This window comes from Setaria viridis, chromosome 1 (genome assembly GCF_005286985.2).
Source record: "Setaria viridis chromosome 1, Setaria_viridis_v4.0, whole genome shotgun sequence".
In the NCBI taxonomy this organism is placed as follows: Eukaryota; Viridiplantae; Streptophyta; class Magnoliopsida; order Poales; family Poaceae; genus Setaria; species Setaria viridis.
Genome location: NC_048263.2, coordinates 29,840,529 through 29,853,760, shown reverse-complemented (window position 1 = coordinate 29,853,760; position 13,232 = coordinate 29,840,529). Strand labels below are relative to the sequence as shown.

General features: G+C 52.9%; 2 protein-coding genes across 2 annotated transcripts; both read left to right on the top strand.

Annotated features, from left to right (window-relative positions):
* Positions 1 to 3,993: 3,993 nt before the first annotated feature.
* LOC117860751 (leucine-rich repeat receptor-like protein FASCIATED EAR2) lies at positions 3,994 to 6,440 on the top strand. Its single transcript, XM_034744128.2, has one exon. The coding sequence runs from the start codon at positions 4,133 to 4,135 to the stop codon at positions 5,969 to 5,971; it is 1,839 nt and encodes a 612-aa protein (XP_034600019.1). The 5' UTR covers positions 3,994 to 4,132; the 3' UTR covers positions 5,972 to 6,440.
* A 139-nt stretch (positions 6,441 to 6,579) lies between these two features.
* LOC117860761 (serine/threonine-protein kinase OXI1) lies at positions 6,580 to 10,006 on the top strand. The gene has a single exon (XM_034744139.2). It carries the CDS (start codon positions 8,436 to 8,438, stop codon positions 9,786 to 9,788), a length of 1,353 nt encoding a protein of 450 aa, XP_034600030.1. The 5' UTR covers positions 6,580 to 8,435; the 3' UTR covers positions 9,789 to 10,006.
* The last annotated feature ends 3,226 nt before the right edge of the window (positions 10,007 to 13,232 follow it).

Sequence of the window (13,232 nt, the reverse complement as noted above, 5' to 3'; positions counted from 1 at the left end):
TCTGCCCCCAAATTGAAAGGCCATTCCAACGACAATTCCTCCGTCTACGGTACGGTCCTCCGTGGCATCCGGCCCAAGCCACGATGGATCGTGCATGCTGGATATGCTAGGCTGGCTGGTACAGTGGTGCCCGATGAGAGGCGGAGAAGGTTGCGGTTGCGGTCGCTCGGTGTGGATTCCCCCGGTCTGTGGTCCTGCTGCCTAGATGCTCCATATCCAGCAGGTACAAAAGCCTCGTTTCAGTGGCTCGTGTGTGTACTACGTCACTGTTCGTGCGGCAGCTGCTCTTGTGAACTCGACCGTCCATCGTATCCGCGAAGGCGCGCGTCGCTAACAAGACAATCTCGCAATCCAGACCGTGTACGTCGACCTGTCCGGCGGGCTTCCTCATTCAACGATGGACAGATTGCTACCTAGTCGGCAACTCGGCACTCATGAGACGGAATCGAGTCTGACCCTCTGATACGCGCAGCGCTGCGAAAGCGACGGGGCGCGCGGCTGCGGGGGCCGGCCGGGATCCAGTCGCGGTCGCCGCGGCATCGCCCATGCATGTAGTCCTAGCAGCTAGCTATACATGCGCGGGAGCATGCGGATGCGCAGCGCCCTCCAGAAAGATGCGGTGCATGAACCTGGCGAGGATCGGAGTATCCTAGATCGGAGCCCGCGCGCGGCACCTGCAACCGCACCCTAGTTTATCGCCAACTTGCGCCATACTTTTATCCCTCCCATGACGTGCGCCCGTCCTCGTCGTCGTCCGTCCCCGGAAAACCAGTCATGGTTTCGCTTCGCCCAAGCAGCTACCGTTCCCGACGGCGCCGATCGATCGAAAGCACGGGCGCAGCGCCGGCGTGGATGTGTGCAGTGTACTAGTGTGCCTGCACGCTCGGGCGGTCATCCTCGACGTCAAACCTCACGGCTGCAAACCAAAGGGGAAAGCTAAATCATACTCAAGTGTTTTGAACACCTCTCACACTCGATTTTTTGACTTCTTCTCCTTCACCGGTAATGGAGGGCTCGGCGGAGAGCTTTTAGAGGTTGGGTTTGGGGTTACTTGTGTCTGCGGGCCTAGAGGGAGTCCAGGGATGGCTCGCCGGCCAGCGTTGGAGGCGGGAGAGATGGTGGGGAGCGGAGGCTGCGAGGGCGCCGTCGAAGCCAGGCGGAGGGAGACCCCCGGTGGGAAGTGGAGATGGCGGGGGCACAGGAGTAGGACGAGTTAGTGTCGGCCGCGGTGTTGTGCCGCTGGAGCCGGGGAGGGAGCCGATGGCAGCGGGGGAGCTCGACCGGACTTGAAGAAGAAGATGCGAGAGGAGCAACGCCTGAAGTAGGGGTAGGGGAGGGCGGCGGGGTATAGTTGTCCATTTGGGCCGCCCGGCTCGGTCTAGCACGGGCCCGGCAAGGCACGTTATTTTTCGTGCCGGGCCTGGCCCGTCATGACGGCCACGTCGTGCCATGTTGTGCCAACCCACGGGCTGCACCGGCAACCCAAGCACAGGCTCGCAAGGCCTTTTTCGTGTCGGGCGGCCCGTAAAGCACGGCCGGCTTTGGGCCACCGTGAGGCACGACGGGCCCTCACGGCCTGCTCCCTGTGCTGTGCGCCACTGCAGGCTGCAGCTGAGCCACCGTCTCCTCCTGCATGCTGCCACCGTCACCCCCTCATCGCCGCTACTGCCGGGCCCCTCGCCGCCGCCGGCCCCCTCGCCGCCGCTGCCGCTCCCCGGAGCCGGCCACTAGCGCCGCCGCCGCGGCTGCTCTCCACTCTGCCGCTGCCGCTCCCCGCGGCCAACCCCACGCCGCCGTGGAGGAGAAGGGCATGGCGGCGAGCGGTGGGGGTAGGGGCGACAAGGCCGGGGAGGTGGCCGCCGGAGGCCGGAGGGGAGGCGGAGGTTGGAGAGGAAGGGGAGCGGACAGCGTGTTTGAGCAGAAAGGGAGGATGGCAGGGAGCCTGGCAGGGAGCGGACTGTAGGTGAGATGGTTTATTGGTGTGGATAAGGTTGAGTGGTTAACAGGCCATTTCGGGCCGACCTCCTAAAATCATGCCGGGTCGGGCCGCCCGTCGTGCCGGGGTGGAGGCCCACGCCGCCACAAGCTACCGAGCCGGGCCAGCACGGGCTCGAAGAATTTTGTGCCGGGTTGGGCTAGGTTCAGACAAAAAAAAAGAACTCCGTGTCGGGCTAACAGGCCGCGGGCTGCATGGACATCTATAGGCGGGGCCACGAACTTGCACGGCTGCTCGTTGTTGCGGGGTTGGGGGCGTCATCCGTCGGGGGAAGAAGATAAGGATAAATTGGATTACATCAGAGCCATTCAATCCCAATCCAACGGTAAAAAAAATTCGAGTGTGGAGAGATCCTCCGACACACGAGTATTACAAAGATAGTCCCAACCAAAGAGGTCGTCGGCGTCAGCGGTGACTTCTGTGCACGTCCCGATCGCGTCGTAGTACGCGGTTAGAGATGGATAGAGATGATCTCGATGGGCGTTGACGACGATGAGCCGATGAGACTTCTAGCTAGCTAGCTAGGGGATCGCGGGAGACTCGGAGTAGTGGCTGCGCAGCCATGTCGTCGTCACCATACAGCCACAGGCCAGACCTCAGAAAAGCCGAAACGAAACGAGCGAACGTTGCGTACGCAAGGGAGGAGGGAAAGGATAATCGCGAAATAATCCAAGGGCATCGCGTGACTCACAAGCGTGACAGTACACACATGATTTCCATGATGGGCTGGGCAGTAGACATCTCAGGCCCATTTCCCCAGCGACAAATGGGCCGTACTAAGAAAAATGTTCCTTGTCCAAAATAAAACAAAATGTCGCCATGTACATACAGCTCACATTAGGGAAAAATACGAGCTGGCCATAAATATTCTGGGATTAACTTCACTAAACGAGATACTCCATACCAGAGTCTACCTGAATGTCAAATGGTGTCTTAGTACTATTTCACCATCTTACAACCTTTTTTTAATCATATTGCGAGTATAATACGTTTCGGACTAATAAACTCCGAGGTTTGTAATAACCGTACTTACTCAACAGTACTACAAGTCGATCTCACCAATAGTAGGGGTCAAGTCTCAACAGCTTATCCATACCGTTGCTAGTCCTTTACAAAGTTCCTTTTCTCTTTGATTAGTACTTCTTCCGTTCCAAATTGAATGTCATTTTAACTTTTCTAGATTTAAAGTTATTATTATGCATCTAGACATAGACATACACTATATCTAGATGAATAATAATATCTATGAATCTAACAAAACTAAAACGACCTACAATTTAGAATGAAGGGAGTGCATGTTTATACTTAACAACCTTCCTGATCAAGGCTTAGATGATAGGACACATTATACATGTAAGAATTGAGGCTCCAGCTAAGCATCTGTGGAGATATATATCTAACTTAAAAAGTACTATCTATATGCATAGGATAGGACACATTCTGCATGCATAGTAATATTTACGAACTTAGAAAAGTCAATCAACCTATAATTTGGAATGGAGGAAGTAGTTAATTAGATTCACAAAGTCACTATGCATTTTTTTGGAAGTTCTATCCACATGTTTGGCTTACTGCCTACTGATATATGCCATGCAGAACTCCAACAGCCGTTAGAAAAAAAATTGAGACTACTGCAATGCTAGAATATTTCGTACACAACCGAAAATTGGATCTATCAAAAATTTGTAAAAGCGTGTTCACCTAAGTGCGTTAAGAACATCGATTGTAAAGAATGAAATGGGCCGTGCGTGACCAACAATTTTGACAGATCGAGCGTCAAAACACTTTCATACTTTTTTTTACTTGCACTGAGCCGAGAACCAAAGCATGGTCGAATGGTCACATCTGAAGCTTCACCAACCGAGATCGGACATTCGCCGGCCCGCGGGCCCGCGGCCGCCGGCCGCACCTCCGCCTCTCGTCCGTTCCGTTCCGTTCCCGAACCAGATTCCTCTCCACCCGCCGTCGCCACCTTTCCCCCCAAATTTCCAGACGCCCGCACACACTCTCCTCGAGTCACTCGACCGCTCCACTCTCACCCGCCCCGAGTTCCGACCACCTCCCTCCGCGGCCGCGCCCAAACCCCGCCACGCAAAACCCTAACCGGCCAGCCCCACGCCGGCCACCACCACCGCCATGCCGACCGCTCCCCACCACCTCCTTGCCACCACCTCCTTCCTCCTCCTCCTTCTGGCCTCCGCGCCCAGCCCCGCGGCCCCCGCCTCCACCGACCGCGCGGCGCTCCTGGCCTTCCGCGCCGCCCTGACGCCGCCCTCCCGCGCCGCGCTTTCCTCCTGGCGCGGCCCGCTCTCGCCGTCCTGGGTCGGCATCTCGCTCCACCCCGCCGCGGCGCCAGCCGCCGCCCCCTCCGTCGCCGAGCTCGCGCTCCGTGGCCTCAACCTCACCGGCGCGCTCCCGGCGGCGCCGCTCGCGCTCCTCCGCCGCCTCCGCGCGCTCGACCTCTCCGCCAACGCGCTCTCGGGGGAGCTCCCCTGCTCCCTCCCGCGCTCCCTCGTCTCGCTCGACCTCTCCCGCAACGCGCTCTCCGGGGCCGTCCCCACCTGCCTGCCGTCCTCGCTCCCCGCGCTCCGCGCCCTCAACCTCTCCGCCAACTCCCTCCGCCTCCCGCTCTCCCCGCGGCTCTCCTTCTCCGCGCGCCTCGCCGCCCTCGACCTCTCCCGCAACGCCATCTCCGGCGCCGTCCCCCCGCGGATCGTCGCCGACCCCGACGCCTCCGCGCTCCTCCTCCTCGACCTCTCCCACAATCGCTTCTCCGGCGAGATTCCCGCCGGGATTACCGCGATACGGAGTCTGCAGGGTCTGTTCCTCGCGGGCAACCAGCTGTCCGGGGAGATTCCTCCCGGAATCGGGAACCTGACCTACTTGCAGGTGCTGGATTTGTCAAATAACCGGCTGTCCGGTGCAGTGCCCGCCGGACTTGCAGGCTGCTTCCAGCTTCTGTACCTGCGGCTCGGGGGGAACCGGCTCTCTGGGTTGCTGCGGCCGGAGCTTGACGCTCTTGATAGCCTCAAGGTTCTAGATTTGTCGAACAACAAGATATCTGGAGAGATTCCACTACCGTTGGCTGGGTGTAGGTCTCTGGAGGTAGTGGACTTGTCGGGAAATGACATCAGTGGGGAGCTCAGCAGTGCTGTAGAGAAATGGTTGAGTTTGAGGTTCTTGTCGCTGGCTGGTAACCAGCTTTCCGGCCAGCTACCTGATTGGATGTTCTCGTTTCCCCTGCTCCAGTGGCTTGATTTGTCTGGCAATAAGTTTGTGGGTTTCATCCCAGATGGTGGGTTCAATGCCAGTGCAGTGCTTAACAGTGGAGGTGGTCAGGGGATTCCATCAGAGGGTGTGCTTCCACCTCAGTTGTTTGTGTCAGCATCCGTGGATACGGTTTCATGGCAGTTGGATCTGGTGTATGATCTTCAGGCAACTACTGGGATAGATCTGTCAAGGAATGAACTCCGTGGGGAGATACCGGAAGGGTTGGTTGCAATGAAGGGACTGGAGTATTTGAACCTCTCTTGTAATTACTTGGCTGGGAAGATCCCTGCAGGGCTTGGTGGAATGGGGAGGTTGCATACACTTGACTTCTCACATAATGGGCTGTCAGGGGAGGTGCCTCCTGGCATTGCAGCCATGGCAGAGCTTGAGGTCCTTAATCTCTCCTACAATAGTCTGTCTGGGCCTTTGCCAACATCTAAGTTCCCAGGAGCATTGGCAGGAAATCCAGGAATATGCACTGGTGAAGGATGCTCTGAGGATGCAAGGATGCCAGAAGGGAAAATGGAAGGAAGCAATCATCGTGGTTGGCTTGGTGGCTGGCATGGAGAAAATGGATGGGTGTCTCTTGGTGCATTCTGTATCAGCACGATGACTAGCTTCTATGTATCATTGGCGACCTTGCTATGCTCCCCTAAGGCAAGAAACTTTGTGTTTCGGCCTGTCCGGGTTGAATATTTACAATAGGAGGAGAATTTCGAAATTAGGATGTCATGTAAATAAGCGGATATTTGTGAAGCCTGAGTGACTCTAGTGTGCAGCTGATCATCAAGAAAGATGATATCTGATCATCAAGCAGATCTTCAGCCAAGAGGTGATGCCTGATTGTTTTCTAATGTTATTGCTCCAGAGATTTGTAGATCCAGTTGCAACATACTTGCTTCTGTTGTACAATGCAATCAGGTGGTAGACCTGCCATGTTTGAGGGGATTGGGCACCAGTTTCTGCTTGACCAGATCATGAGTCTTGATACCAAGGATGCACATAACTAGGTGGTGCATTAGCCACAATCAGAACTGTTGTACTGCGCGCAAGTTCAGATGTAAATACTCTCTGGATTTTCAGTTCCTGTCCAGTTCAAAACTGGTCATGCTTGTAGTGTTGTTGAGCTACTGTTTGATGTTATATCAATTTAACGGCGATCATTTGTTGAATATATGAATTCTGTCTACTTTGTACCTGTAATCTAGTAGAGTTGGCATATGATTTCTGCCCAGTGCTTTCTGTATCATCTGGTAAACTGGGAGTGTACAATGCCCATGAATGAGACCATGAGTGTGCTAGATACTATTTCTTGGTGGCCTTCCTAACTACTTTTACTGGTAAATGGCAAGTTCGCTATCTGCAAGTGCAGTAGCATTGAGCAAGGTGGTGACCATTTTTTCATATCGTAATAGTACACACTTCTGGTAATAGAGATCGGGAACCTATACTTGTTATGTGCATTCCGAACTAACCCCAGGATGTATTTTCAGAATGATAATTCTTCTCATACTGGTGAGATGGTGGGCTCTTCAACTGGAAAAGGTGGAGAATGAGCATCGGTTGCTTTTCAAAGGATTGGGCAATTGTACAGATTACAGAATCAGTCATAGTCACTAGTCAGTGCTGGAACCAGGTTCTTCTTTTATCCACATAAGCTCTTTTTCCTGAATTTCCTACAATACCACTGGTATAGATACATTTTACCAGGAATGCCACCCCAGTGTTGCTGTAAATTGCAGATTTTCTAATTTTTATCAATCCTGGGATGGTCACACACTTCTACTGCAAAAACTAACAGCATGGTTCATGACATATTGACATCACGTTTTGTTTTGTTCAGTGGATAGCTTCAAATACAAGAGTATGGCTACTGAACTGAAGATGCTTTATTTCTGGATTTATGGAAAATTTTACTCTGTATTATGCATAGAAACCTTATTAATCTAATGAAAGTATGAAACCTACTTGTAATGAGTCATTGTTTTGCTTGTTATATCTCAACACTGATCATTTGCGATATGAATGGATGAACCTATGCTGAATTAGTGTTTTTTATTTGTAGCTCATTCAACATGTCAATATTTATCATACACAATGTCTATGGATTCGCTGATTTGTTCTGGCTGACTGCCAGTGACCTGCGGATCTCTTAACATATTGAAGCTATCTGAATGAAACGTGCAAAGCCGTTGAAGTCAAATGCTTATTATGCTTTAAGCACCTTTAGGAGCCTAGGAGGTAGCTGAGTAACGAAATGCCTGTTAGGTTGTTTGGACCAGCAGCGAGTACAGCATCACACCTAAACTAACTTTGATCTGATTCGTCCAAGTCCAAGCAGGTCATGAAGCTCTATGCATCCCTTGATCGATCGATCGGGTGACCCAGCTGAAAACAACTTATTGATGGATGCTTGAGCTCACCAGAACCTTCAAGTCTGAACAAGGATCAAAAGTATCCATTCTTTTCGTGTAAAGTGGCTTCTACAAACGGATGATTTACTTGTACGCCAACAGCGATCTTTGCGGCGGTTGAAGCGTACTCCTGAGTTGGCACCAGTAGCTATATCACATGAAGGACGTGAGCTAGCTGCCAGCTCTTTACTGACGTGGCTGGATTAACTATTGAACGAGACGGTGCTTAAGGCTTAATTCCCTCTGGAACTATTGGGCTAGTGGCAGCAACAGATGGCACCTGACGTGACGCCTTTGTGAAATTTGAGGACACTCCGCTGGGTTATCAGTTGCAGTTGGTCTGCACGCTCATGCTCATCTGCCCATGAATCAGCTTCCAGAGCTTCCAGGGACAAGCTCGGGTTCCATGTGAGTTCTTTCCAGATGTGCTCCAGATTTTCCGCCCTGTGACTCAGCCATGGTTTTCCTGTCCGTAAGCTGGATGGCGCGAATATGCTGTATGACAGCGGCTTCTGACATCAAGTAGCACGTGAATTGAGTTGACGAATTTTTGGGAGAAAAGCCATTTTTTCCAGAGGATTTTGAAAAGCAGCATACTTTGTAATTTGGAAAAACAAAAGAAGATCACTTGAAATATAAGCAGACCAACCAAACCGAGAGGAGTTAGTAAATATCAAAACCTAAAACCCTTCAGCTCAACAACACCAGAAGGCAGAAGCAGCTTTGTTCAGCTCTGCTTTCTTCCCACGTCGACCATGGGGAGCATGGCACCTTCGCCGCCGCAGCAGCTGAGCCTGGCGGACCTCAGGGCGCTGTCCGTGCTCGGCCAGGGCGCCAGGGGTGTGGTCTTCCACGTCGTGCCCGTCGCCACCGCCGCCACCGCAGCGGCAGCAGCAGCAGCCGGGGACACCTCCGCCGCGGGCGACCCCATGGCCATGGCGCTCAAGGCCATGTCCCGCGCCGCCGCGCGGCACAAGGGCGCGGGGCCAGGAGGGACGTGCGGCGGCGACGGGCACCGGAGGATCTGGTTCGAGCGCGACGTGCTGCTCGCGCTCCGGCACCCGCTGCTCCCCTCCCTCCGCGGCGTCGTGGCCACCGACGCTGTCGTCGGCTTCGCCATCGACCGCTGCCCCGGCGGAGACCTCAAGTCGCTCCGCCGCCGGTGGCGCGCCGACACGACGTTCCCGGAGTCCGTCATCCGGTTCTACGCTGCGGAGCTGGTGCTCGTCCTCGAGCACCTCCACGGCCTCGGCGTCGTGTACCGCGACCTCAAGCCGGAGAATGTCCTCGTCCAGGACTCGGGCCACATCATGCTCGTCGACTTCGACCTCTCCACCACGCTGCCGCCGCCCCCGCCCCCGCCGCCGCCGGACGCGACCGCGCGACGCGTCAGCTCGCCGTCACGGCCTTCGTCGCGCCACCGCCGCAGGCGCAAGAACAAGAAGGCAGCGGCGGCGATGGTCTTGGCGTGCTTCTCCTCCCGCCGCGCAGCCTCGCCAGAGGCTTCGTCTTCCCAGTCCCCACCGTCCACTTCCCTGACCGCCTCGTCGTCCTCGTCCTGCTGCTCGTCGGGCGCGCGGACGCCGGCCAAGTCGAACTCGTTCGTCGGCACGGAGGACTACGTGGCGCCGGAGATCGTGGCGGGCGCTGGGCACGACCACGCCGTGGACTGGTGGGGACTCGGCGTCGTGCTCTACGAGATGCTGTACGGGCGCACGCCGTTCCGGGGCCGGAGCCGGCGGGAGACGTTCCACCGCGTCCTCACCGCGCCGCCGGAGCTGCCCGGCGAGCCGACGCCGCTGCGTGACCTCATCGAGCGCCTGCTCGAGAAGGAACCCGGGAAGCGGCTGGGCGCGCACGGCGTGAAGCGGCACTCCTTTTTCCGCGGCGTGGACTGGGACCGCGTCCTCGACGTGGCGCGCCCGCCGTTCATCCCGGCTCCCGACGACGACGACGTTGGCGGCGCGGGCGTGGAGGCCGAGGCCGGAGCGTTGGACGTGGAGAAGGTCGTGCATGAGGTGTTCGGCACGAGTGGCGATGGTGAGACGCCGCCGACGGATGTTGGCAGCGACGGAGGGAGAGATTACGATTTCTCCATATTTTTCTGAGTTTTTGTTAACTATTTATGCACTTGAAGTTACTACATGCCTGTTATCTGCTTTGCATTCCTGAAAAAAAGAACACGCTTATGCATATGCTTAGTTTATACCTACTCCCCCCCTTCTTCTCATTTGCATAATTTTGAGTTTCCATCAAACCGAGCAATGGCACTCCATGGGTAATAATGGGGGACTTCAACCTCCTCTATAAATGCGAGATTGGATCATCGAGTAATGAGCCTATTTAGAGACGTGCTTATCCAACACGCTACAAAATCGTAGATTCACATGGAGTAATGAGCAGCAAAACCGACGCTTGTTAAACTAGACCGCGTATTCTGCAACGCGGAAGGTCATGATCTTTTTGCGTCACATGTCTTACACGCCCTCTTAACGTCTCACTCAGATCACTGCCCCCTGCTTATGTCTAATCAAAGCGGCCCGAGACATCCACGCACTTTCCGATTTGAGGACTTCTGGACGAAACTTCCTCGCTTCAAGGAGATCGTAGCCGAAGCATGGAACAAACCTTGCAATCATCGTGAGCCTTTCCATTGCCTTTACTACAAGCTGATGCACACCGCTAGCGCACTGAAAGCCTGGAGCCAAAGCTTCTACGCAGATATGCTTAGTTTATACCTACACCCCCCCTCTTCTCATTTGCATAATTTTGAGTTTCCATCAAACCGAGCAATGGCACTCCATGGGTAATAATGATGGGCCACCCTGGCAGCAGAACACAGGACATCAACTGGGAGTGCCTAAATTTACCCAGGCTGGACCTACACGGTCTCGACGATTCCTTCTCTGAAATGGAGATCAAGGCGCCTGGCCTAGATGGGTTCACAGGTGTCTTCTTTAAGACATGCTGGGACATAATAAAGGCTGATCTCATTGAGGCAACAAACGACTTCCACAATCTTCGCTGCACGAGTCTCCCGTTAATTAATACAGCCAATATCGTGCTCATACAAAAAAAGGAAGGGGCTGAAGCAGTGTCTAATTTTAGGCCTATAAGCCTGATCCACTCCTTCATCAAGATAATTACCAAGGTCCTTGCCATGCGTCTAGCGCCCCGTATGAAATCCATCATATCGCAATCACAATCAGCTTTCATAAAAAAAAAGAAGCATCCATGATAATTTCTTGACAGTCCGCAATATGGCGCGACGATTTCACCACCTCAAAATACCGACACTCTCCCTCAAACTCGACATCGCAAAAGCTTTCGACCGGTACGATGGGATTATCTGCTCTCCCTACTTGAGCGACTAGGTTTCCCCCCCACAATGGCACGACTGGATGGCATCTCTGTTTTACACATCGTCGTCAAGGGTCCTCCTCAATGGGATCCCGAACAGCCCCATCAAGCACCAGCGAGGATTACGGCAGGGTGACCCACTGTCACCACTTTTGTTTGTCATAGCGATTGAGCCGCTTCGTGCCCTCCTAGAAATTTCCTGACCAAACTCAGAGGGAAATGCCTAAATCTGCGAACCTCCATGTACGCCGACGACACAACCATATTACTAAATCCGACCAATGATGATATAAGTGCCCTTGCTGACTTACTGACCAGGTTTGGAGAGATGTCGGGTTTGAGAACAAACTTTGAAAAATCGAGCGTGATGCTTATAAGCTACGAAGGTAACAAGAGCAATATTCCCGATTAGATATTTGGGGCTGCCACTTACGACGACGTGGTTGAAAAGAGTAGACTTCCAGTATGTTGTCGATAAGGCGATTAGCAAGCTCACCGCATGGAACGCGAGGAATATGACCATGACGGCATGTCTAGCACTCAATAAATCAGTGCTAACCTCGCTGGCGGTATACCTCCTGTCAGCGCTAGATGCTCCCCAAGAAGTGATGAAGGACGTCGACCATAAACGGAAGAAATTTTTCTGGACCGGAGCTGCAGAAATCACAGGCGGAAAATGCAAAGTTAACTGGGTGCGATCCGCAAGACCAACTAGGCTCGGGGGTGTGGGAATCCTAAACCTCACAAAGTTCGCAAGAGGATTGAGGCTAAGATGGTTATGGCAAGAGTGGAAAGCAGAGCATAAACTTTGGGTGGGATCCGAAGTTCCCTGTAACAATACGGATAAAAAGCTATTTGCCACATGTACCACTATCGATATAGGTGATGGGATTAGGACTTCTTTTTGGAACAGTGGATGGGCACAGGGACAATGACCAAGAGACGTAGCTCCACACATTTATTCCATCTCCAGGAAAAAGAATAGATGTCTGCGGGAAGCACTATATAACAGGAACTGGATTAAGGACATCAACCTTCGGCACCGAGACTTCTCCACGCAAGACCACAAACGGAAGCATGTCCTATAGAAAATTGTACAGCAAGTGGAACTTGGGCCAAGGGCGGTGGATGACATCAAATGGAAACTAAGTGCAGACGGGATTTACTCAGCCAAATCCGCATACAACGCACAGTTCATTGGCTCTACGTACACCAACTTCGACGCACTAATATGGAAAGTTTGGGCTCCTAGAAGCTGTAAGATCTTCTTCTGGTTTGCGATCCAAAGCAGGTTATGGACGACGGATAGATTGTGCAAAAGGGGGTGACCAAATCAACTTAACTGCCTGTGATGCCATAATACACAAGAGTCGGCAATGCACCTCTTCACTCAATGCAGGGTGACGCGTAGGCTGTGGGACATGGTGGCGAGTTGGATATCCTATACGGCGATCCAGCCAATGCTATGGGAATAGGTGGAAACTTTGCACCATTGGTGGTCGGCAAGGGCAACAACGCATTGCTCCTCAAGAAAAGACATGCGTTCCATGATCATGCTCGTCTCATGGACTGTATGGAAGGAGAGAAACTCGAGAATTTTCAAGCGGAAGGAATGAACAATCAACATGATTTTCGAAAAGATTAAAGATGAGGCTGCGATGTGGACTACGGCCGGGGCAAAGCAACTTTCTGTTTTGCTCGCCCGCTGTTAATACTTTCCATACAAAGGACTGTAATAGTTTTTTCTTTCCTCTTTGCACTGTCTGGTGCTTTGTATTTGTCCTGTCTGGACCCTCTTATTTTTAATATAATTGACAGCTCTCCTGCCCAGTTCGTTTTGAAAAAAAAATAATTTTGAGTTTGTACATTACAATGGGAAATGCGCAATAAACTATGTCCAATTCGAAATGCTTGAACTTGATATGAGCAAGTCACTCACACTGTTCCCTATGAAATTCCTATGCTAAACAGCTCCTAAAATTGTGCTATGCCATGCTAAAATGTTTGGAGAGTCACACGGTCATAGTTTGCCTTTTCCCCTTGTGATAAGAAAAGCTTTGGAGAGAGGGAACTGACGGATACGGGATACATGTATCATAATATCACTAGTCCACTACCATAAACCAAGTTGTTTATCACGGTTGGCTCGCATAGGTCTTTTGAGGAATCGATTTGAACTAAATGTGAACTTG